This window comes from Rhinopithecus roxellana, chromosome 5 (genome assembly GCF_007565055.1).
Source record: "Rhinopithecus roxellana isolate Shanxi Qingling chromosome 5, ASM756505v1, whole genome shotgun sequence".
NCBI lineage: Eukaryota > Metazoa > Chordata > Mammalia > Primates > Cercopithecidae > Rhinopithecus > Rhinopithecus roxellana.
In genome coordinates this window covers 154864842-154891952 of record NC_044553.1, presented here as the reverse complement: position 1 = coordinate 154891952, position 27111 = coordinate 154864842, and the positions used below count along the sequence as shown (strand labels likewise).

Below are 27111 nucleotides of genomic sequence, written 5' to 3'. Positions count from 1 at the left end.
TGATGCAGGAACAGAAAACCAAATACTGCATATTCTCAAGTGGGAGCTGAATGATGAGAACACATGGACACATGGTGGGAACAACACCCACTGTGGCCTGTCAGAGGGTGAGGAGTGAGAGGAGGGAGAGCATCAGGAAGAATAGCTAATGGATTCTGGGCTTAATACCTAGGTGAGGGGATGATCTGTGCAGCAAACCACCATGGGACACATTTACCTATGTAACAAACCTGGATGTACTACACATGTATCCCTGAACTTAAAAGTTGGAAAAAATAAATGAAGGAGTGGTCTTTAAACATGTTAGCCCAATTATCTCTGAAAATGTTTTTAAAAACTTCATATTCCTTGTATGTTAGAATTGACTTACTTTTTAAATTATAATTTTAAATAGTTGTAGAGAATAACTTCTGTTTAAATATTGATATTAAAATATAACTTTTTTCATCCAGTGGGATTTAAAAATCATACACATTATCCATTAAAAAATGCTTGAACAATCTCTTCATTGAAGTTGGAAATTTAACGTTGTATTTTTTTCCATTGAACTCCTATGTCCATTTTACTTTCTTTGCAAGATTCTGTTGTAATTGATATAGTTTATGCTTGTCTTTTATTGATCATGCTGTTATTTCTCTACAATAAAAACATTTATAAATTGAAATTGTTTATATTACATTTTTTTCTGTTGCCATTAGGCTTTCTTTTGCATTAAGCAAATATTTTCTAGTGTAACATTTTAATTCCTTTAATGATTATATATGTATAATTATTTCGAGACAGAGTCTCGCTGTGTCTCCCTGGCTGGAATGCAGTGGCACAATCTTGGCTCACTGCAACGTCAGCCTCCCGGGTTCCAGCGATTCTCATACCTCAGCCTCCCGAGTAGCTGAGACTACAGGCCCATGTCACCATGCCTGGCTAATTTTTTGGGTTTTTAGTAGAGATGGGGTTTCACCATGCTGCCCAGGCTGGTCGTGAATTCCTGAGCTCAGGCAATCTGCCCGCCTCTGCCTCTCAAAGTGCTAGGATTACAAGTGTGAGCCACTATGCCTGGCCTAGAATGTATTTTTAAATTGTTTCGTAGGGGTTGCTCTAGGGCTTACTATATTCATTTTATCAGTACAGTCATGGGTTGCTTAACAACAGGTATATGTTCTGAGAAATGGGTCATTAGGCAGTTTTGTTGGGTGAACATCATAGAGTGTGCTTGCCTAAACCCAGTGGTATAGCCTACTGTATATATAGGCTATGCAGTACAGCCTATTGCTCCTAGGCTATAAACCTGCACAGCATGTTACTGAATACTGTAGGCAACTGTGACACAATGGTATTTGTGCATCTAAACATAGAAAAGGTATGTACAAATATGGCATAAAATAAAAAAATTTAAAAAAGATAAAAGTTGATATGGCTGTATGGAGCACTTAACCATGAATGGAACTTGCAGGACTAGCAATTCCTCCGAATGAGTCAGTGAGTGAATGTGAAGGCCTAGGCCATCACTCTCCACTACTGTAGACTTTATAAACACTGTACACTTCGGCTAGACTATATTAATAAAGGCATCTTTCTTTTTCAATAATAAGTTAACCTGAGGTTACATTAACTATAAACTTTAAAAATGTTTTAAACTTTTTGTTTCTTTTGTAAAAACATTTAGCTTAAACACATTGTACAGCTATGCAAAAATATTTTTTCTTTATGTTCTTATGCTATAAGCATTTTTTTTCTATTTTTAATTTTTTTTTTTACTTTTTAAACTTTTTTGTCAAAAACTAAGACACAAACACACACATTAGCCTAGACCTACACAGGGTCAGGATCATCAATGTCACCACCTTCTACCTCCACATCTTGTTCCACTGGAAGGTCTTCAGGGACCCTAACATGGATAGAGCTGTCCTCTCCTCTGATAACAATGCCTTCTTCTGGGTACCTCCTGAAGGACCTGCCTGAGGCTGTTTTACAGTTAACTTTTTTTTTTTTAAGTAGGAGTATATTCTAAAATAATGATTAAATAGTATAGGTATTAAATACATAAGCCAGTACCATGGTTGTTTATTATCACTTTCAAGTATTACGTACTGTATGTAACTGTTGGTGCTAGACTGGCAGAGCAAGAGGTTTATTTACATCAGCATCACCACAGACATGTGAGTAATGTGTTTTGCTATATCGCCTTATGATGGCTATGATGTCACTAGGTGATAGGAATTTTTCAGCTCCATTATAATCTTACAGGACCACTATCCTACATATGGTCTGCCGTTGACCAAATGTCCTTCTGTGATGCATAACTTTATTTCCTTCAGAAAATCATGGGGCTTTAAATGTTACTTTTCTTCTGGATTGTGTTGTAATTGCAATTATTGTTAAGTGTATAGTTGATCAAAACAGTATAAATTTATGCATTTCGATAATTAAGATCAAAACGGTATAAATTTATGCATTTTGATAATTACCCTTTTTTTTTTTTTTTTGAGACAAAGTCTTGCTCTCTCACCCAGGCTTGGGTGCAGTGGGTGATCACAGCTCACTGCAGCCTTGAGCTCCTGGGATTGAGCGATTATCCCCACCTTAGCCTGTCAAGGAGCTGGGACTACAGGCATGGGCTACCATGCCATCTAATTTTTGTATTTTTGTATTTTTTGTTTGTTTGTTTGTTTGTTTGTTTTAGATGGAATCTCGCTCTGCTGCCCAGGCTGGAGTGCAGTGATGCAATTTCAGCTCACTGCAACCTCCGCCTCCTGGGTTCAAGTGATTCTCCTGCTTCAGCCTCTCTAATAGCTGGGATTATAGGCATGGGCCACCATGTCCGGCTAATTTTTGTATTTTTAGTAGCGATAGGGTTTCACCATGTTGGCCAGGCTGGTCTCAAACTCCTGACCTCAGGCGATCCGCCTGCCTCGGCCTCCCAAAGTGCTGAGATTACAGGCTTGAGCCACCGCACCTGGCCAATTTTTGTATTTTTTGTAGAGACAGAGTTTCACCATGTTGCCCAGGATGGTCTCAAATTCCTGAATTCAAGCCATCCTCCTGCCTCAGTCTCCCAAATTGCTGGGACTACTGGCATGAGCCACTGTACCCAGCAAACATATAAACTTTTATTGGAAATACATTTCTTAATGATAGAGGTTGGTTGTGATCCCCTCCTCCCTAATTTGTTAGTGCATCCGTAGGTGAATATGCTTAGAGCTGGAATTCAGTAGGGCTCAGCATACATTTTATTCTAAATTTAAAAAATAGATACAAGCTTGAGAAATACCGATGTTATAAATCAGTAGATGAGAACTGAGAGATTTTGCAGGAGCAACATCACTTAGTTCTTTGAATTTCTGAGTGTCATGCCAAAAAAAAGTATAAGATGGGAAAAGATAGAAAATGTACTGCTAGCCCTGTCTGGAGGTTTTTATACCTTAGACGGTACATAAGGGAGAATTTCTGAAGGGAGAAAAATACGACTTTTTTGGCTAAGTGGGAGAAGGAAGATTGTACGAGGAACTATGGGACAGGAGACCCAGCATAATGCCACCACTGTAGTCTGCTCAGTCAGTTTTAGGAAAGAATATGTCTGGATGTTTATACCTTAAAACCATCCATGCCCATGTACTACTGGGAAAGTCTTTAGGATTAAACAAATATCAGCATGAAGAAAGCCTTTTAAAGTAGTAATCTCCAAAAATAAAACAAGTTGATCCAAGTCTCACTATTCAACACTAGGGTGTAATACGACAAAGAATGATAATACTACCCTATGCAATATAGCATGCAGGAAGCACTTTACATATAAGCTGGCATTTAATAAATATTTGTTATTTAAATTTGAAAAGTAAATTGTCTTAAAAAAATTGCATTTACGTTCATTCTGCCTGTCTCCTGTTGTAGTCTGGTTTGCCCCACCATGCCACTGAAATTGCTTTTAATGGGATCACCAGTACTTTAAATATCACTTGAGTACAGTAGGCATTTACAAATCTTGGACTTTTTGTTAGCTTTTGTTGAGCTTGACCACTTTTCTCTGTCATGTTGTTTTTCCACGATTTTCTGGGACATGAACCTCTTTCAATTTTCCTTCTACCTCTCTGCTTTTTTCTAGTTTCTTCTGCATGCTCCTCTTTCAAAACCCTTTTCTTTCTTTCTTTCTTTCTTTCTTTCTTTCTTTCTTTCTTTCTTTCTTTCTTTCTTTCTTTCTTTCTTTCTTTCTTTTTATTATACTTTAAGTTCTAGGGTACATGTGCATAACGTGCAGGTTTGTTACATATGTATACTTGTGCCATGTTGGTGTGCTACACCCATCAACTCGTCAGCACCCATCAATTCAAAACCCTTTTCTTAATATTGGTATCTGTGAGTTCTGTCTTAAGCCTCCTCTCATTTTACACTATAAAAGTTCCCAAACATTTCTCTCCTCATGCTGTGGCTTCAGTTACTCATTTGTTTATTATTTTATTTTATTTTTGAGACAGGGTCTTACTAAGTTGCTCAGGCTGGAGTGTAGGGGCACAGTCTTGGCTCACTATAACCTCTGCCTCCCGGGCTTAAGCATTCCTCTCACCTTGGCTTCTCGAGTAACTGGGATTACAGGCATGCACCACTATGCCTAGTTAATTTTTGTATTTCTTGTAGAGACAGGGTTTTGACGTGTTGCCCAGGCCGGTGTCAAACTGCTCAGCTCAAGATCCTCCTACCTCAGCTTCCCAGTGTTGGAGTTAAAGGCTTGAGCCACCATACCCAACCCATCCTGTGTGTTTGTAATGTTAATCTGTATCTCCAGCCCAGATGGCTCTCCTGAGCTCTAGCTGGAGGAAGCTCCAGCTTCCTCCTTAGCACCTGTACGTAGATGTCTCCTTAAATGTGTACTTTGGAACTGAACTTCTCATCTTCCCTCTAACCTGCTTCCCTGTGTTTCTGTATCTCAGTAAATGATACCTCTGTCTAAGCAATTGCCCAAGCCAGCCTCCTGAGTGTCATTCATAATTCTTCCTTTCCTTTACCCCTCATAATGCCAATTAATTATTCTACTTCCTAAATATGTTACAAAAATTTATCCACTTCTGACTGTCCTCAGTGTTGCTATCTGTGCCAAACCAACTTCTCTAGCTTCTGTTACTCATAACAACCTTCCTGGTGGCATCTTCACTTCATGCTGTACATGGCAGCTGAAGGGGCCCACTCAAAGTTTGAATCTCATCATGGCATTCTTGCTTAAAGCCCTTCAATGGCTTCACATCACCCTTGAGATAAATTTCAGACTCTTTAACATGCATTACAAGGCTCTTTGGATCCTACTCTTCCTTATCTACATAGCCTTGTCTCTGGGTCTTCGCCCTGGCACACTAAAGCCTAATGCAACTTTTCTTTTTCAAATACTGTGGTGTATCAAATATGTGTGCGTGTATTTCCTTGACTTCTGCTTTCTTCGAATCCTTCCACATGCTTTGTTTTTGCCTGGACCATTTTGCCTGATTAACTCCTTCTAGTTCTCTGGTCCCAGCTTAAAATAGCACTCCTTCAGGTGGGCTGCCTTGAATCTGCCGGTTAGGTTCTATTAAGTGTTCAAATAGCACAGTGTATTTCCTCTATATGTAATCATCACACTTTAATTACTTGTCTCTTTCATAGTATACTATTTTGTAAGCTTAGCAAGGACCGGGATCATCTTTATCTTGGTCTCTGCTTTCTGTTTAATTTTTAACTTTCAATTTTTGTGGGTACATAGTAGGTGTATATATTAATGGGGTACATGAGATATTTTGACACAGGCATACAATGCCTAATAATTACATCAGGGTAAAAGGGGTATGCATCACCTCAAGCATTTATCGTTTGTGTTACATATAATTCAATTGTGCTCTTTTAGTTATTTAAAAATGTACAATAAATTATAGACTATAGCCACCTTGTTGTGCTGTTAATTACTAGATCTTATTCATTCATTCATTCATTCATTCATTCATTCATTTTTTTTTTCTTTTTTTCTTTTTGAGATGGAGTCGCCTGTCACCCAGGCTGGAGTGCAGTGGTGTGGTATCGGCTCACTGCAGCCTCCGCCTCCTGGGTCCAAGTGATTCTTCTGTGTCAGCCTCCCAAGTGGCTGGAATTACAGGCACGTCCTACCATGCCTGTCTAATTTTTGTAATTTTAGTAGAGATGAGGTTGCACCATGTTGGCCAAGCTGGTCTCGAACTGCTGACCTCAAGAGATCTGTCTGCCTCAGCCTCCCAAAGTGCTGGATTATAGGTGTGAGCCACCATGCCTTGGCCCTTGGGCTTATTCATTTTAACGATATTTTTGTACTCATTAACCATACCCCCACCCTACTACCCTTCCCAGCCTCTGGTAACCATCCTTCTACTCTCTATTGCCATGAGTCCAATTGTTTTAATTTTTAACTTCCATAGGTAAGTGAGAACATGCAAAGTTTGTTTTTCTGTGCCTGGCTTATTTCATATAACATAATGACCTCTAGTTCCATTCAGGTTGTTACAAATGACAGGATCTCATTCATTTTTATGGCTGAATTGTACTCCATTGTGTACATGGACCACATTTTCTTTATCCATTAATCTGTTAATGGACACTTAGGTTGCTTCCAAATCTTGGCTATTGTGAATATTGCTGCAATAAACATGGGAGTGTGGATATCTCTTCGATAAACTGATTTCCTTTTTTAGGGGCTATACCTAGCAGCGGGATTGCCGAATCATATAGTAGTTCTATGTTTAGTTTTTTTGAGGAACCTCCAAATTGTTCTCCATAGTGAGTGTAATAATTTACAATTCCACTAACAGTGTACGAGGGTTGCCTTTGCTCCACATTCTCTCTAGTATTTGTTACTGCCTGTCTTTTGGATAGAAGCCATTTTAACTGGGGTGAGATGATATCTCGTAGTTTTGATTTATGTTTCTCTGATGATCAATGAACACCTTTTCACATGCCTGTTTGCCATTTGTATGTCTTCTTTTGAGGAATGTCTATTCAAATCGTTTGCCCATTTCTTAGCAGGATTATTAGATTTTTTTCCTGTAGAGTTGTTTGAGCTCCTTATGTATTCTGATTAGTAATCTCATGTCATATACATAGTTTGCAAATATTTTCTGCCATTCTGCAAGTTGTCCCTTCACTTTGTTAATTGTGTCCTTTGCTGTGCAGAAGCTTTTTAACTTGATGTGATCCCACTTGTCCATTTTTGCTTTGATTGCCTGTACTTGTGGAAGTCTCTGCTTTCTTTATACCTAGGGCCTAACACATATGGGGGCATATTTGACGCCTTTGAATAAGTTCACAACTTTGTGTTCTTGTTCTTGTGATTCAAAATGAACCTGTTTTTTTCTCCTTAGTGTCTCAATGAGATCTTGGAGTCGGCAGATGCACCCTTAGAAGTCACTGAAGGATTCATTCAGTCAATTTCCCTGTCAGTTCCATGGGGCTCTTTGCTGCAGGATAACTGTGCACTAGAAGTGAGAGGATTAGAAATGGTCTTCCGGCCTAGACCTCGCCCAGGTTGGTGTGTTGTATGTTTCTGTTTTGTGTGTTTCTATTTTCATTCTTCAGAGACTGGGAAAGTAACCTGATTACATTAAATTTAGTATTTAGTTTATTATTTTGCTTTGTATTTGTGAAATTTTCCATTGATAATACATTACGACTTGGCTCTTTGTATAACGTACATGTTTACACATTTAGAGTTGTTTCTTTCCCTGATTATTCACAAAAACTTTAGTATACAGATTATTTGGTTTATTTAATTATTTGTTACCAGTTACCTAAAATGAGACTTGGGTTTTAAGGATTCAAAATTATTGTGCCAGAAAGCAAGGAAGAATGCTCAAAGATTGATGGAGAAATGTTAAAGGGACACAGGATTGGGTGTCAAGGGGCTTCCATTGGCCCAATTTGGGAAAATTTGAGTATTACAAAGAATGATGACAGTAATGGTTTGTAACACATGAAATAAAAAATCTCTAGGACCATACTGATACAGATAAATAAGTATGTAAGGTGGACAGGGAGAAGGAATGCTCTTCTTTATAGCAGAATAGCTACTTGTAAATATAGAAAAACATGATAGAATTAGATAGAATTGACCATCTAGGTATGTTGGTATGCAATGATAGAATTATAATCCCAAGTGCAGCCCAAAACATGGAAGTTTAAATTATATTTAGTAGAGTTAAAGTGAAATTCTGTATTTTGAAAACTGACATTGCATGCATGGAAATCGTCTTTAGTAATCTGGCATTTAATTTACAAGATTATTCTATCTTTTAACCATGATTAGTGGATATAATATTTTTCTATGGGAAGGCAAACTTTCAAATATTTTTCTCTTTAAAACATTCCATTAGAAAGACTTTTAAATTCCATTTTGGAAGGCAATAATTCTTGCAATCTCTGTCACTTTGCTTTGAATAATGTAGGGAAGTGTGGGGAGAATTTTCTCATGAGGGAAGATCTGGAAATGATTTTTCACATCTCATATGCTTCCTCCTCCAAGGATGCTCTTTTATTTTATCTACATTTATACTAATTTCCAAAGCCTGTATCATCTGCTACTTCTGCCACATTTCCTGTTAATTTTCTCAGCTAGAAGGGAAGAGTTAACTAAAGAAGAATTAATCTCTTCTTTTAGCTTTCATAATGTTTTCTGTTGACATTCAATAGTTGTCTACTAATCGTATCTTATTTCTTTATATAGTAGGTTCTCTGAGGGCAGAATTTACTATTATTTTTTCTACTTTCTACAGCAGAGTTAGCAAACTGTAACCTGCAGGCCAAATTGATCCTGTCATCTGTTTTTGTTAATAAAGTTTTATTGGAACACAGCCATGCTTATTTGTTTATTTACTTTAATGGCTGTTTTGCGCTCTAATATGAGAGTTGAGAAGTTGTGATATAGACCATATGGTCCACAAAATAGAAAATATTTACTGTCTGACCCTTTACAGAAAAAGTTTGTCAACCCCTGCTTATAATATTTAGAACAGTTCCATGCATCTGTAGGATACCCATTAAGTATTTGTTGAATGAATACATTAATTGATATTTGGTAAAATATAGCATGTTATGAGAGCACATTCTCTGGACTTTTTTCTGTGATTTTTTTTTTCTTCTTGGTTATTATAAGGTGATATTTAAATCTCAAGAGTACTTTCTAGAATATTGTGTACCTGGGTAATACCATGATGTTAAAAATCTCTTAAAGGATTAAGAATTTATCTATTTGAAATGTGTTATTTTAAGAACTGGCATTGTTATAACTCTGAGAAATTATTTAGGATTAATTTATATTTTCCGCAGCAACTGGTTCTGAACCTATGTATTGGTCAAGTTTTATGACCAGCAGTATGCAATTGGCAAAAGAGTGTCTTAGCCAGAAACTAACAGATGAACAAGGAGAAGGATCCCAGCCTTTTGAAGGACTTGAAAAGTTTGCTGAAACCATTGAAACAGGTTTGGTTTTATGGAGAATTTTTTAAAAATTTAGATTTGATTTGGTAGTTTCGTGCCTTCGTGTAATAAGCTTTGTATAAGGCAAATCCATTGGAATGGATTTTTAAAAGAATTACTGTTCCCACTTCAGAACTTTAGAATGGAGGTATTTTAAATATTCCATTTAATTGCGTGGTTTTTTTTTTTTTTTTGTACCTTAGTTTCTCCATTTATTACGCTTGCATAGTGAATGGATTAGAATACAACAAATAGTGTTAGTCATTATCCCAAGCATCTGTTGAGATGTAACATGGTTAAGTGCTCAGTAAGGCAAAATATTTATCACAAAACTCAGGATTTAAGGATTTTAATGGAAAGAAATTCAGCTTCTTTATTTTGTAAACGAAAGTTCTTATCAAACTTTATTTCTTTGGAAGTTTTTATTTAGTATATATGTGGTCTCTTATGTTGACAATTACTTGTTCACTTTAGTACTAAGAAGAGTAAAAGTCACTTTTATAGATACTGTTTTGAGAATTGAACATGTGCCAGAAAATTCCAAAACTGGAACTGCACTTGAAATTCGAATAGAAAGGTAAGAATTCTTATGTCTGAAAATAAATGACCCTATTGTAACTCTTACATTACATTTTCAGGGAGGTTTTGGAGATTAGAGGTAATGATATGAAAATATTGCATAATTTCAGAGTATAGTGCTGCTCTTCAAGTTGTGTTTTAATTTTATTATTCTAATTCCATTATTGAAAACTTGAAAGTGCCAGTTGCGGTATAATTACGTCTAATACCATGTTGAATTTACAGCAAGTTATTCTGTTTTAGTAGTTAATAGCAAATCAGAATAATAAGCATTTGAGTGCCACTAAATTTAAGGCATTCCTGTGGGAAAGTTTCAGTTTTTTCATATTAACAATGCAATATTTAGGCATATTTCATTAACATGAAAGACATTTTGTTTTGCTGTGCTTAATCTAAGTGCTGCTTTAGTGAGAAAGGCTAAGGCCACTGTTTTGAGGATCCTGTAAGGATTATGTGAAGGTCAATACGCTCAATATTTACTTAATATAAATACATGGGTTTTAGTTTTCTGTGTATGCCCACGTGAAGCCCTTATACATAGCTGTAAAGCAAGGTTAATTTACATACATACACCTAAGCATTGATTTGAGGGAGTAACTGGTCACCCATGTGTTAATGCTGTATGAACTGCCAACAGAAATGAGCAGGATGAAGTGCGTACACTGCATGAGCACCAGAGACACTTCGTACATGGATCTACTGGGAGTCTCTACTGAATTTTAAGCAGCGGTGTTATGGTTTCTCTCTTTCACAAAACACCTATTAGTAAAACAGTTATTGTTAGCAGATCTGTGGAATTAGGGTCCATTGCCTTAAATAGTAGATTTTTAAAAATCTAAAATCTCATGCATTTAGAACCACATTATGTGTTTTGTTTAAACTAAAAATTAGTCACATGTAGGAATTCAAGAAATGTCTTTTGTGACTTGGAGCCAAATGCTGTCACACTGTTACCAAGAGATATTTTGTGGGGGAGTACAGGAATTGTTTTCCTTAAAACTAACTTTAGGGAGTTAGTTTTTTTTCTCTCAATTTAAGCCTCATAAAGTTAGCTTTTTGGAGTTAAGACCTCTTCATGAAAATATTTACGGTAGTGAAGCACGGTGAGACTGACCCACATTATAGGCATATTCTAAGAAGTGCTAACACTTGAAAAAACCCTTTAACTTAACAAAGCTGTGCATTTCTTATTGTAAATAGGTTTTTCTAGGAGCTTTTTGTAAATGCTTTTTAAAAAAAATTTCAGAACTGTATACTGTGATGAAACTGCTGATGAATCCTCAGGAATTAATGTGCATCAACCCACTGCTTTTGCTCACAAGTTACTTCAGCTCTCTGGAGTGTCTCTCTTCTGGGATGAGTTTTCTGCATCAGCAAAATCTTCCCCAGTGTGTTCAACTGCACCAGTGGTAAGAAAAACAAAACAAAAACCCTAAAACCATAATCAAAGATTTTTTAAAAGGTTTAAATGGGGGCTATTAAATTTTACTAGGATATATAATATGTCTGAATGAGTCTCTGTCTTGAGATTTAATGCAAATATTCAGTAATGGTAATATGTATTTCAGAGATTTGAAAATACTAATATTTATATTCCTACCAGTGTGCTGTGTATTAGTCTGAAAGAGAAATGTTGGGTTCTGTATGTTGGGGGGAAATGGTGAAGTTGAGTATCCCTTATTCAAAATGCTGGAACTGTGTTTCAGATTTTTGAATATTTTTATAGATATAATGAGATATCTTGGGGATGGGACCCAAGTCTAAATACAAAACTCATTTATGTTTTTTTTTTTTTTTTTTTTTTTTGGAGAGAGTCTCCTGTCGCCCAGGCTGGTGTGCAGTGGCGCAATCTCGGCTCACTGCAGCCTTCGCCTCCTGGGTTCAAGGGATTCTTCTATCTCAGCCTCCCGAGTAGCTGGGATTACAGGCACCTGCTACCATGCCCGGCTAATTTTTGTATTTTTAGTAGAGACGGGGTTTTGCCATGTTGGCCAGGCTGGTCTCGAACCGCTGACCGCCTCCCTCAGCCTCCCAAAGTGCTGGGATTATAGGCATGAGCCACCACGTCTGACCCATTTATGTTTCATATATGCCTTATACACATAACCTGAAGGTAATTTTATAAAATATTTTCAATAATTTTGTACATGAAACAAATACTTGACTGCAACTCATCATGTGAGGTCAGGTGTATTTTCCTGACCTTGTGGTAGTGTCATGTTGGCACGCAAAAACTTCTGGATTTTGGAGCATTTTGGATTTTGAGTTTTTGGTTTAGAGATGTTTAGCCTATATTACATCTATTTTTTTTTTCAATAAAAACTGGAAATTAAGCAGTGTTCAAATTTACCTTACATAGTGACTATATTGATGAAACTTTATTCTACAAATCGTATCTTTAAAAAGCTTTATAATTAAGGAACTCTGTTAAATCCCTTCCGAGAGGAGAGTCTTTTTATAAGTCAGTCACTCTATAATTTGCCTTTCATGTTATTTTACAAATCAGATTTTCTTAATTATACAGTGCCCATTAGGTTTTCTTACTGGTGTAACTTGAAGAGATAGTGTGCTTTTTTTCATGAAGTCCTTTTTCATGATTTGCTTTTATTACCAGTGGACTGCTAACATATTACTGTGTTTCCTTTTAGCTATAAGATACTGGTTTGTCCATTGTAACATCATACAGTTTTACATGTCAAATATTTTATTCTTCTTAAGTTGACATTTATATTTTACGTTTCATTTTATTTATGTAAAGTATTTTAAATAATTATTTTTGTCACTTTATTTTAGGAAACTGAGCCAAAGCTGTCACCTAGCTGGAACCCCAAAATTGTTTATGAGCCACACCCACAGTTAACTAGAAATTTACCAGAGATAGCACCCTCTGACCCAGTGCAGATTGGAGGGTTAATTGGTAGGTTGGAGTTGAGTCTCACGTTGAAACAGAATGAAGTACTTCCTGGAGCTAAGGTCAGTGTTTGTTTCACTTTCTATAGTAAAACCAAAGTAAAAGTACAAGTATTCTTTATTCAATGCAGTGATTCACTGATCACTGCAGATTATCCTGTCTCTAGTGTACCGCTGTCACTGAGTTAGCATTTTTACTCTCTGTTGATGTTTCTATCCTAGGTCACAAAATTTACGTGAGGACTGCCTTTGCCCTACTGTTGCAGCTCAGGTGTTATAAAGAGCTGCCTTCTACACTCACTCTCCCCTATTCCGACAATTTGAAACCGAGAAACCTCTCTTTTTGGTATTAGGCGTAGTTTCATTAGTTCAGATGACTAGGAATTTATTTAAAAAATTCTTTCTATTGTCATAAAATTAAGTTTAAAGGAAAAGAGATTTGGCAAGCAAGAATTCTGTAGAAGATGTTTTAAAATTATATATATGTAAAAATATCTACCCATCTCTTTTGAACAGAATGACCATTTTTATATAGTTGTATAATATTTGTGAAAAGAGAGACTTTTCCCATTGTCTCATAGCTTTAAAAAGTTTTGACATAAAATAAACCTATATAATATATCATCTTTACTTTTTGTTTTTGAGATGGGGTTTCCCTCTGTTGCCCAGGCTGGAGTGCAGTGACAAGATCTTGGCTCACTGCAGCCTCAGCCTCCTGGGCTCAAACAACCCTCCTGCCTCAGCCTCGCAAGTGACTGGGGCTACAGGCACATGCCACCATGCCTGGCTAAATTTTGTATTATGTTTTTTGTAGAGACAGGGTCTCGCTATGTTGCCGAGGCTGATCTCGAACTTATGGGCTGAAGCAGTCCTTCTTGCTCAGCTTCCCAAAGTGTTGGAATTATAGGCATGAACCACCTCACCAGGAACCTTTACTATTTTTAAGTGTAAGTTAAGTGATAATCAGTATATTTATATTCTTTTTCCCTTCATTTCCCCACTGTTCCCAGCCTCTGGTAACCATCAGTCTACTCTGAATATTCGTGAGATCCCCTTTTTTAGCTCCTGCCTATGAGTGAGAATATGCGTTGTCTCTTTGTGCTTGACTTATGTCACTTAACGTAATGACTTCTAGTTCCATTCATGTGGTTACAAATGACAGGACTCCATTATTTTTTGTGGCTGAATAATATTCCATTGTGCATATATACCACATTTTCTTTATGCATTCATCTGTTGATGGATATTTAGGATGAGTCCATATTTTGGCTGTATTCACACACATCACACTGTGTGAATAGTGCGCTGTAAGCGCGGCAGTGCAGGTATCTCCTTGGTATATTGCTTTCCTTTCTTGCGGGTGTATACCTAATGTGGAATTGCTGAGTCATATGGAAGTTCTATTTTTAGTTTTCGTTGTTGTTGTCCCTTTGTTTTCTTTTTCCAAAAATTTCAATGGTTTTGGGATACAGATGGTTTTGATTACGTAGATGAGTTCTTTAGTGGTAAATTCTGAGATTTTAGTGTACTTGTCACCTGAGCAGTGTACGGTATACTCCATATGTTGTCTGTTACCCCTCACCTCTCTCCTAAACTCCCCTCCTCCTGAGTCCCCACAGTCAATTATATACCTCTGTATGTTTTTGCATTCTCATAACTTAGCTCCCACTTGTAAGTGAGAACATATGGTGTTTGGTTTTCCATTCCTGAGTTCCTTAACTTATCATAATGGCCTCCAGTTCCATCCAAGTTTCTGCAAAAGACATTATTTTGTTCCTCTTTATGACTGAGTAGTATTTCACTGTGTGTGTGTGTATGTGCATACATATATGTACACATATATTTGTATGTGGTGTATATATATATATGTGGTGTATATATGTATGTGGTGTGTATATGTATTGTGTATATATGTACATGGTGTGTATATGTATGTGGTGTGTATATATAGTGTATATATGTGTATACACACACACACTGTGGAATTGCTGGCTCAAATGGTAGATCTACTTTTAGTTCTTTTTTTTTTTTTTTTTTTTTTTTTTTTTTTTTTTTTGAGACGGAGTTTCACTCTGTCGCCCGGGCTGGAGTGCAGTGGCCGGTTCTCAGCTCACTGCAAGCTCCACCTCCCGGGTTTATGCCATTCTCCTGCCTCAGACTCCGAGTAGCTGGGACTACAGGCGCCTGCCACCTCGCCCGGCTAGTTTTTTGTATTTTTTAGTAGAGACGGGGTTTTACCGTGTTAGCCAGGATGGTCTCGATCTCCTGACCTTGTGATCCGCCCGTCTCGGCCTCCCAAAGTGCTGGGATTACAGGCTTGAGCCACCGCGCCCTGCCTACTTTTAGTTCTTTAAGGAATTTCCATACTGCTTTCCATAGTAGTTGTACTAGTTTACATTCCTACCAGCAATGTAACAGTGTTCGTTTTTTATGACATCTGTCCCAACATCTATTGTTTTTTGACTTTTTAATTATGGCCGTTCTTGCAGGAGTAAGGTGGTATCTCATTGTGTTTTTAATTTGCATTTTCCTGATGATTAGTGATGTTGAACATTTTTTCATGGTTGTTGGCTATTTAAGTATCTTCTTTGAGAAATATATAATCATGTCCCTTGCCCGCTTTTGGATGGGATAATTTTTTCTTGCTGATTTGTTTGAACTCCTTGTAGATTCTGGATATTAGTCTTTTGCGGGACGCATAGTTTACATATATTTTCTCCTGCTCTGTAGGTTGTCTGTTTACTCTGCTGATTATTTCTTTTGCTGTGCAGAAGCTTTTTAATTTAATCAGGTCCCATTTATTTTTGTTTTTGTTGCGTTCGTTTTTGGGGTCTTAGTCATGAATTCTTTGTCTAAGCCAATGTCCAGAAGAGTTTTTCCAATGTTTTCTTCTAGAATTTTTATGGTTTCAAGTCTTAGATTTACATCTTTGGTCCATCTTGAGTTGATTTTTGTATAGGGTGAGAGATGAGGATCCAGGTTCATTCTTCTACATGTGGCTTGCCAGTTTTCCCTGGCATCATTTATTGAATAGGGGGTCTTTTAAACAATTTATTGTTTTGCATTTGATGAAATTCAGCATCCCTCTATGATAAAAACCCTCAACAAAATAGACATAGAAGGGACTTACCTCAAAGTAATAAAAGACATATATAACATACCTACAACCAACATCATACTGGATGGGGAAAAGTTGAAAGCATTCCCCCTGAGAACTGAAACAAGACAAGGATGCCCACTCTCACCACTTCTATTCAACATAGTACTGGAAGTCCTAGCCAGAGCAGTCAGGCAAGAGAAAGAAATAAAGGACATCCAAATTAGAAAAGAGGAAGTCTGACTATAGCTGTTCACTGGTGCTATGATCATATACCTAGACAACCCTGAAGATTCATCTAAAAGGCTCTTAGATCTGATCAATGAATTCAGTAAACTCCCAGGTTTACAAAATCAGTGTACACGAATCAGTAGCAGTGCTATACAGCAACAATGACCGAGCTAAGAATCAAATCAAGAACTCAGTCCCCTTTACAACAGCTGCCAAATAAGTAAATAAATAAAATACAATACCTAGGCATATACTTAACCAAGGAGCTGAAATCTCTCTACAAGGAAAACTACAAAACTGCTGAAAGAATAGATGACACAGACAAATGGAAACACATCCCATGCTCATGGATGGAAATAATGCATATTGTGAAAATGACCATACTGCCCACAACAATCCACGTATTCAATGTAATTCAAAATACTGTCATTTTTCACAGAACTAGAAAAAACAACCCTAAAACTCATATGGAACCAGAGAAGAGCCCACACAGCTGAAACAATACTAAACAAAAAGAACAAATCTGGAGTTATCACATTACTGGACTTTAAATTATACTACAAGGCTGTACTTAGCAAAACAGCATGGTGCTGGCATAAAAATAGGTACTTAGTCCAATGGAACAGAATAGAGAACCCAGAAATAAAACCAAATGTGCACAACTAACTGATCTTTGACAAAGCATACAAAAACATATTTTTACTTTTCTGAGGAACCTCCATACTGTTCTCGATAGTGGTTGTACTAATTTACATTCCCACCAACAGCATATGAGGGTTCTCCTTCTCATAGCTTTGACACTGTATAAAGACATTGTATAAATACAACTGTGTTTACCTCTTAGGGAATCATATTGATCAGTCTTATGGAGAACCAGGAAATTTGCATTTACTTAGCTAAAAATGTATTTGTCAAGCATTATTTTCACACCTTGAAAACAAATTTTCTATATAATCTGTATAAAATGTAGTTTTAATTAAGAAGATACCAGGATTTATTCATTTGTTTATGTACTGATCTCCCTAGTTGTAGATGTTCAAGTGACTACTGTATGCCAGCCACTTACCTGTCCAAGTTCTTGGGACAGATGCAAAGATGAGTAGAACACAATCTACCTTGGTAGAAGATACAGTAAGGGGTATGGAAATTGCTATGGGGACATGGAAGAGGGAGCCACTAAGTACATGTCAATATACATAAAACGATTTTTCAGAGGATTGAAGTATCTCCGGAAATCCCTCCTTGGATTGGAACCTCTGACTAGAGTTGGAGGAGGAAGAAAGTAGTTAGAATGAAGACACACCTATTACTGATTACTCAGGCCCCTTTATAAGTAACATGTTGGGATTGTTAGCAGAACAGGTAGTCAAAGGGTTATGTAAACTCTACAGGGAATCCTCTGCTGTGGTAACATCCTTGGGAAACTAATACTAATAATATGCTTATGTCTCTGGGGAATGCATTTGCCATGTCTGTAAGAAGGAGGAAGCATAATAATAACTTTTTAGTTCTGTTTTGGTTAATTATGTATAGTCCTCCATATTTGTATAATTTTATATTTATGTAAACCCAAACTTTTGCACATAATGTGTTGATTTGTACAAATGTCTTTTATAATAAAACATTACGTATGCATTTATACAAATGTATAAATATATGTTACTTTTAGAGTTCTGTATATTAGGTGACAAATGAACATCTGGAAAAATTGCATGGTGGCATTGTGTGCCAGCCAGTATTTAATATTTAGAGGTACTATCTTTTCCTATAGAGTAATTTTTATGTAATGACTTATATTTGAGTATAACTTGTTTTTATTTAATGCAAATGATGCTAAGTGGAAAAAGATAAATTCTGGATTTTAGTATTGAGGAACATAGATCTCATAAAATGTAGTGTAGATAAAGATGGCATTCATTTGGGGTGCTGAAAACGTCAGATCTTTAGTCTGTTTCTGATGTACATTAGACTTAACTCTTTCAACTGCAGATTCAAAATATTATGAAACATTTCATGTTTTGTTTTTTTAAGTTCTCAGAATAGTATTCCCTTGAGTAGTATGTAAGTCTGTGTTTCATATATTCAGTTTTAGCCTATGTTTTTAGGAATGCATTTGTATGAAAATTGGAGACTGCCCATATTGAATTTAGAGATGTTTTGTTTCAGTTACCATGTTACATTGAGTTGAGATTTGTTTCTTAGTTATGTTCTTTTATGTTTCCAAAAGAAAGTAATAAGTACTTTGTTCTTTTTATGCCAAACTCAGAATGTACAAATAATGAAATATTTCTATGAAAATTTTAGTTTCAATGAATTAGAAATGAAACTCTTGATTGTCCATTCTAATGAAAGTCAGAGATTATGCTTTCAGTACAACAATTGTGAAATTATAAAACAATTTTTAAATTTGGCATGTAATTAGAAACACATTTTCTCCTCTTAGCCTTAGGTTGGCTCATGGCTTGGGATGTCAGTAGTCAGGAAGGTGCCCCGTAAAATAAGCTGTCTGTGGGCAGAACAGGGGAGCCATGCCGTTGGAAGGAGTGAAGGCTTTCCCTCCAGGTCAGCCTAGCTGAAAATCCAGGTCTGGATCTGCTACATGGCCTTGTGCAATTTACTGAATCTTTGTCAACTAATTTCTTCACCTGTAAAATAGGAACAGAAATAAGAATTAGAGGAAATATATATAAAAGCACTTAGCATGGTACCCCAATGCTAAAAAACAAAATGTGATAGTAATGATTAATTTTACTGGATAATGTCTTCTTAGGTCGTAGAAATTTCTCAATCATTATGTAGTTTATTTATTTATTTATTTTTTAGAATCAGAAGGAATCTCTTTTCCTCCTGGGGAAGAAGTGATTTTCTAGATATGAGTGTTTTGTTAATTCTATTATTTTTCAGTTGCAAATCATATAAAAATAATAGGAGTCAGTGTTAACAGGAGGCGAATGAAAAGTAAGGCAAGGATATTCTGCTTTTTAGAATGTAATATAGACAATAGAGTAATTGCTTTTGTCAGAATATTCAGGAATCATCAGGAGAGTGGGATGGAGCTTTTATTTCTAGATGGAAAAGTGGGCAAAGAGTTGGAAAAGAGAAAGGAAGTCTACATAAGCACCATCTTCTATCCACATTTCTGTACTGGCTTCCCCTCACATGCAGATCAGGCTTTGTGGACCACAGGAGGTCCTGGGAGGGCACAGTGTTGGTGGAGAAGGTCCTTACGTGCTCTGCTAGAGTATGATTGATAGCATACTTAAGAAAGCCAACTTTATTTGTTCTTGATGTGAATCAGACTTTAAGGATTATGATTTTAGTCTTTTGAAAGTCAATGAATACTGTACTATTGCTACCTTAATATTCATCCTTGGAGACTATGTCTTAAGTCCTCCTCAAATACTTTAAGTTCTCAGAAGACTTGAAGAGACAAAAAATATAACATTGTACTTTTCAGCATGGAATTTCTCAGGAGGATTTTTCCTTTTAGAACAACAGTTTGGTGGCCTTTAAATCTTTTCATTTAGATGGTGTGAATTAGTAGAGAGAATCTCAGATGAAGGACTCCAAGACTAAAGACTCAGTATTCATCTCAGTTCACTAAACTAAAATATACTGACCTTCATGGTGATAAGGTGTTACAAAGAATACTCCTCCTGAATAGTTTTTTTTTCCCCCCCTTAAGTTGGATGTTGATGGACAGATAGACTCTATTCATCTACTCCTGTCACCGAGACAGGTGCACTTGCTTTTGGATATGTTGGCGGCTATTGCTGGACCAGGCAAGTATAATTCTGTTATTATATATACTTGTTACTTTTTTAAATTTTAAAAAACTTTAAAATATGTAATGTATGTACATGTAGGAAAGTCTCTTATTTTTGAATATGTGAATTGAAAGAAGCAAATAAGAATCTTAAGTAGTTAAATTTGATTGGGTGTTTTGAATTGTGTTACCGTGGAACATATTCACATTCAGATTATGTGTGTCACATTCTTAACTTTTCTAAAATTGTTCTGAGTTCTTTGGTTGGGGATAGTACTTCATACAACCAAGAAAGTATAATTCTTGAACACAGTAAGTGGTGCACGTTTTAAAATATTTTCAATGGCTTCTATCTATCAGAGATAAGATTTTGGGATTCCTGGCTAGTTGCTTAAAGCTATTGCTTAGAGCTCTGACTCATTAAATAGCAGTGGTTTTGCACTATGGTGTTAAGGTCCCATTGTTGTTCCATAAATGGGTTTTGGGAAAGAAATGCTTAATTAACTCCAAATTTAATTACTGTTTTGGTTTCCTTTTGTATGCTTATAGAAAATTCTGGCAAAATAGGGTTAGCTAATAAAGATAGGAAAAATCGACCCATGCAGCAGGAAGACGAGTATCGAATTCAAATGGAATTAAACCGGTATTATTTGAGAAAAGATTCCCTCTCTGTGGGTGTATCTTCAGAGCAAAGCTTTTATGAGACAGAAACAGCTCGTACACCTTCTAGCCGTGGTAAGCAACTCAAACAGTTGACACCTAGAATCATATATTATAATCATGGATACAATTACACTTAATTTTGGCTACTGTGAACAGAAGTTTAGGAATGAAAGAACAAAAATATCCACATTGTAAGAAATCCACAACTTTTCATTTATAATTAATCACAACATTACAGTAATGCACCAGCACATGGGTGCTATAGTATTTTTTTTGATTTTGATTGTGTAGTTTTGTTTTGTAAATGATTTAGTCTAAGGAAAACCAATTTACAAAAATGTAAATTTGTGTGAAAAAGTAGGTAGCTGTATATTTTGTCAAATTATTATGTGCTCATGTAATGATTTACAGATTAAGAAACTGCTAAACTACTAAAGTTTGATAAGGAAACTTTCCTTTATTGATCTTTCCATCAGTTTTATGTAAATAATAATCTCTACCCAGCTTACTTTACATTTATAGGTGTTTCACAATGTATAAGTGCTAATAACATAAATAATATGAATCAATTTAAGTATGCAATGCTGGACAAAATAAGAAATCAAAGCCTGCTAAAAAAATTTTGGCCATAATAAACTTCATTTGCATGAGGGTAAAACAATCCCAAAAGAAGGAACTGAAATGTAAATGGAATTCCAAGTAATGTTTTTGGCTCTGAATAAAAGAAATAACTGTATCCAGATGAAACTAGAGGTTGCAGTATATTTATACTATTTTAAAATCTGATTTTAATTCCTAAACTGGCATATCACATTAAAAATATACCAAGTAATACTACATTTATATATTTAAAACAAAAGAAAACATATTCGTCAGTAGGATAGCTTCCTTTTTCATTAATTTATATTGAGTTTTTACTATGCCATTAATATTTTGGATTCAAATAAATTACTCCACTGGAAGTAACATAGAATTTGGGACATCGCTGTATCTCACATAATCTGAAGGAAGAGGATTGTATTAACGTATATTAACTTACTTAAAAGACTTGAATTGGTGGGATTACAATACAAGTGACATAGTTTAATTCTCTCTAGAAGAAGAAGTATTCTTCTCCATGGCTGATATGGACATGTCTCATAGTCTCTCTTCTCTTCCACCCCTTGGGGACCCCCCAAACATGGACCTTGAGTTATCATTAACTAGTACATATACAAATACCCCAGCAGGATCTCCGTTAAGTGCTACTGTGGTAAAGTATTACTTAATTTTTCTTCTGGTCTTGAAACGTTGCTTCTAAAATTCTACACTTCATTCATGTGCTTTAAAAAAATCTTTTATAGCTTCAGCCCACTTGGGGAGAGTTCCTTGATCATCATAAAGAACAGCCAGTAAGAGGGTCAACATTTCCATCCAACCTAGTTCACCCAACATCTTTACAGAAGACATGTAAGTAAAAATAAGACATTTGTTGTTAGTTTCTGCCTGGAATTTTAAAAGTGCCATTCTACTGGTGCTTTTCTTTCCTTTTTTTTTTCTTTTTTCTTTGTTTTTCTGGTCTTGGCCATTTACAAAGTTGAGAAAGCAAAAATGAACCATTGTTAAACAATTCACTGTGAAGTGTTTTAGAATAATTGCTCATTTATTGTATTCTTTGTGTATTTAAATACTTAAATATTTTTAGTTAAAATTGCACTGTTAAGTTTCATATTGTTATTGCAGTTTAGGACCCTCAATCAATCATGTGATTTTTGTTTCACTGTTTACATTTTCCTTGAAAGAGAACCTCAGGTTTCTTTTCTGCCAAATTTAATTGATATACACTCAAGGCTTAAAGGAAAATTTGGTGAGCATACTCGAAAATCTTGAGTTTTCCAGTATGTTTTTATTAATGTAAAAGTTTGATTTGTACGTTTACTGTTGGCATGTACTCTTGTACTTCAGTACAAAAATCTTAGATATAAGATGCAGCAAGATAGCAGTTGGTTTTACTTACATTAATTGTTTAATATCATTCCAACTGTTGTATGGTCATCTTTTTTAAAGCTAATAAATGAGTATATGTTTTATAATTTTGATATAATAGTTTTATGTATTAAATTTTATGTATATAATTTTAATACTTGTATTTCAGCTCTCCCATCTAGATCTGTTTCAGTGGATGAATCCAGGCCTGAACTTATTTTTAGACTAGCTGTGGGAACTTTTTCAGTCTCTGTGCTTCACATTGATCCTTTATCTCCACCTGAAACGTCATTGAACCTTAATCCATTGACACCTATGGCAGTAGCTTTCTTTACTTGTATAGAAAAGATTGATCCAGCAAGGTTTTCAACAGAAGATTTTAAGTCTTTCCGAGCAGTGTTTGCAGAAGCTTGCTCACATGATCACCTTAGGTAAACTCTCACATATGTATTAATGATCCTTTAAACTTCCACATATGTGCTAATGATCCTTGAAAAAGACCCACATGTGGACTTTTGTATCTGCCTATCTGCATTTGTTTTTCTAATTCACACTTTATTTGTAAGTGAATGGAATGAGTGAAGTTTTCTTGCAATGCTGCAAAGATGTTTATTGTAGAATCTTTCATTCAGGTTATTTGGCATGCGGAATGACAGATCTAGATAACAGGAGTTTTCTAAGTCATCTCTTTAGCACCCTGCCCAGCTCTTGTCAACTTTTTTTTAACCGCATTCTGCCATCATCCCTACTGTTTGCAATTGTGAAAACAGTTTTTATCATCACTGGCATTAGCAGAGATGACAGTAGTGATGAAAAATAAAAAAATACTGTTGGAACTGATCCATATGCCACGGCCATAGGGTGGGAAACATTACCAAGGCTGATAGTGAACTTGGATGCTACATTTCAACTTCTGCTTAAGAAAAATTGAAGCTATCCAAATAGCCAGTGAGTGATTCTTTCATGGGTTGAGTCAATAGATGAGGAGATAATTGAATTTGTAATAATAGTTTTTTTTTGTTTGTTTGTTTGTTTTATTTTTTGTTTTGAGACAGAATCTCACTCCATCGCCCAGGCTGGAGTGCAGTGGCACAATCTTGGCTCACTGCAACCTCTGCCTGTCAGGTTCAAGCTATTCTGCAGGTTCAGCCTCCTGAGCAGCTGGATAGTTTTTGTATTTTAGTGGAGATAGGGTTTCACAATCTCTATTAAGACTCACCATGTTGGCCAGGCTGATCTCGAACTCCTGACCTCAAGTGATCCACCTGCCTTGGCCTCCCAAAGTGCTGGGATTACAGGCATGAGCCGCCGCGCCTGGCCTTTAGTATTGTTAACGAGCAAACTCTGTTTATTTTAATGTGAAGGTGGTCTATAAATTGTTGAATGACGTCTTATACAGTGGTTTAAACATATCATATATATTAGTATTTTTAAAAAATACTTTTGGCTTTTATTTAATCTTTTTAACTTTTTTTAAGTATGAAAATTGATATGAAAAGTAGTTTTACACCTAATACAAGAAAAACTTTACAGTTTAGGATTACACTATTTGTAATCAAACTGTAAAAACATTTTGTTTTCTTCTACCCCTCCTTTTTTTTTTTTTTTTTTTTTTGAGGCAGTCTTTTGCCCTGTTGCCCAGGCTAGAGTGTAGTGGGGCAGTCTCAGCTCACTGCAACCTCTGCCTCCTGGGTTCAAGCGATTCTTGTGCCTCAGCCTCCTAAGTAGCTGGGACTACAGGCGTGCAACCCACCCCCAGCTAATTCTTGTATTTTTAATAGAGACGGGGTTTCACCATATTGGCCAGGCTGGTCTCGAACTCCTGACCTTAGGTGATCTGCCCACCTTGGCCTCCTAAAGTGCTGGGATTACAGGCATGAGCCAGTGTGCCTGGACTCCCCCCCCCCCCCCCCCCCATTTTTGACAAGGTTTCAAGTATCTGCCAGTAGGAAAATATAACAAAAGCAAGATCTGAAAGATTTTATCTTTGCAATGTTAATTTTTAAATGTGGAAGAGGAAGGGCAGTATTGGGAAATAAATAGATCCTGGACAATCTTCCATCAACAGAACTGATTTTTTATCTTAAGGAAAGGGAAATTTGAAGCAATCTTTCTGGTTAATTTCCTTAGGAGTATTAATTATTGATAACAACTTGAACTTGTCAGACTAGGTAGATAATTGTTATATGTTAACACTTTGTTCTATTCTTTGTCTACTTGCACATTGTTTAATCTAGAAGTATATGAATAATCTTAAATGGTGCATCTTTTATAATAGATTTATAGGTACTGGCATTAAAGTATCCTATGAACAGAGACAAAGATCAACTTCCCGATATTTTAGTACTGATATGTCCATTGGGCAAATGGAATTTTTGGAGTGCCTATTTCCAACTGATTTTCATTCTGTTCCTCCTCACTATACAGAGGTAAATGTTGAATACTTTTTCTTTAAGATTATTTTTTAAATCTGTCTTGCTTTTTAATAATTGTATGAGTCAGTGATTTTCTTTAAAAATGTGTAGAAAGTCATATAGGAGGAATATTGTCATTTTCTTTTTGCATTTGTGTTCTATTAAAACATTTTTAAGAATGTCACTCAGCATCGTTATAAGGATCTGTTAGAATTTTAGAGTTGACTTGTTTAGGAGTGACAGGTGGGTTATGAGAGAAATGACTTCATTTCACTCATGTTCAAAGCACTCTTCATTTCAGAAGAATTTGATTATTGAACAAATAGTTATTGAATGTCTGTTGTGTGCTAAGCACTGTTCAAGACAAGTTAAATGTTTTGTGTTCATTTACCATTATTCTGATATTTTCCCTAATGTAAAAGTGTGACCTAAAGAAACTTTAGAAAACTGTCAAAGTTACATTCATTGCTGTTACTTTGACCCTATACTGTTTTATTTCAACAACACTTTGTTGGAAATGAATTTACTTGAATCCTCTCTTACATTTTACCATGAGATATCACAGGAGTTAACTAACTTGTCTAAGGTTCACATTGCTAATAAGTGACAAAAATGAAACTTAAAGCCAGATTTCTGACTTCAAAAAGCCTTTCTCACTATTATATGGGCACCTCTGTAAATTCATGTGATTAATTGTAGGTTAATCTTACCTTTAATTTATCTTTGTCTTTGCTTTTAAGCTTTTAACGTTCCATTCCAAAGAAGATACTGGTTCCCATTCCCCTGTGTGTCTTCAGCTTCATTATAAGCATTCTGAGAATAGAGGGCCTCAGGTAAGAGATCTTTTTCTATAGTTGCTACCTGTAAATTTTCATCTGATATATATTTTGTCACAATTATAAGATTTTAACCCAATTTTATAGTAGTTTTTAGTGATTGTATTAATGCCCTTTTTTTTTTTAAAGGGTAATCAAGCAAGACTTAGTTCAGTTCCTCAGAGGGCAGAATTGCAAATTAAATTAAATCCAGTATGTTGTGAGCTGGATATCAGTATTGTGGACAGGTTAAATTCCTTGCTTCAACCACAGAAACTTGCCACAGTAGAGATGATGGCATCCCACATGTATACTTCATATAATAAGCATATTAGTCTGGTAAGTATTCAAAAGCTGCAAATACTAATCATAATTATGGTTAGCTAATAGGGTTATTGAGATAATTTCTGAACTTAAGTATTTTTAATAGATTAAACAGTATATATTATTAAAACAGCATTATTTGTAATAATAAAAAAAGGAGACATCTGTTATGTCTTGATAGTAGACTAGCTAAATAAGTTTTGATGTACACTGAATGAAATGTTATGTGGTCATTTAAAATGATGGTTATGGCCGGGTGTGGCGGCTCATGCCTGTAATCCCAACACTTTGGGAGGCTGAGGTGGGAGGATCACTTGAGGCCAGTTTGAGACCAGCCTGGCCAACATGGCGAAACTCTGTCTCTACTAAAAATACCAAAATTTGCTGGGCATGGTGGCACCCATCTGTAATCTCAGCTACTCAGGAGGCTGAGGCATGAGAATAGCTTTAACCCAGGAGGTGGAGGTTGCAGTGAGATTGCATCACTGTGCTTCAGCCTGGGTGACAGAGTGAGACTCTGTCTCAAAAAAAAAAAAAAAAAAAAAAGAAATAAAATGATGGTTATGAAGAAGGTATAGCAACATGAAGAAGGCTCATCAAGAAGGATTAAATGAAAAAGTAGAATATATTGCTTTATGTAAACTTGTCACACCTGTGTAAATAAAATTGATGTATAGAAAAAGAATGCCTGAAAATATGCCAGTCAGTAGCATTGTTTATGTTACAGTGGAATTCGGTTTTCATTACTTTTCCATGTCTATCTGAATTTTTATAAGCTGTGATTATAACGTCTTCATAAAATTTTATCTATTTATACATTTGATAAATTACTTGAACTACCTAAAACATGTAGCCCAAACAATATGAGATATACTTTTGAAAATAATCTATTGA

At 35.8% G+C, this 27111-nt stretch overlaps 1 protein-coding gene across 3 annotated transcripts in view; it reads left to right on the top strand.

Annotated features, from left to right (window-relative positions):
* Positions 1-27111, top strand: part of ATG2B (autophagy related 2B) — an 83027-nt gene that overhangs the window by 9321 nt on the left and 46595 nt on the right. The window contains exons 2-14 of one of the 3 annotated variants that reach the window (XM_010353685.2): positions 7344-7506; positions 9304-9456; positions 9928-10030; positions 11279-11441; positions 12826-13005; positions 19956-20052; positions 20586-20771; positions 21797-21951; positions 22043-22148; positions 22834-23095; positions 24943-25093; positions 25819-25911; positions 26044-26232. In XM_010353685.2, the coding sequence (XP_010351987.2) occupies positions 7344-7506; positions 9304-9456; positions 9928-10030; positions 11279-11441; positions 12826-13005; positions 19956-20052; positions 20586-20771; positions 21797-21951; positions 22043-22148; positions 22834-23095; positions 24943-25093; positions 25819-25911; positions 26044-26232 (2001 nt within the window). The remainder of the gene's footprint in view (positions 1-7343; positions 7507-9303; positions 9457-9927; positions 10031-11278; positions 11442-12825; positions 13006-19955; positions 20053-20585; positions 20772-21796; positions 21952-22042; positions 22149-22833; positions 23096-24942; positions 25094-25818; positions 25912-26043; positions 26233-27111) is intronic. The other 2 variants (XM_030930396.1, XM_030930397.1) reach the window with 2 other exon arrangements.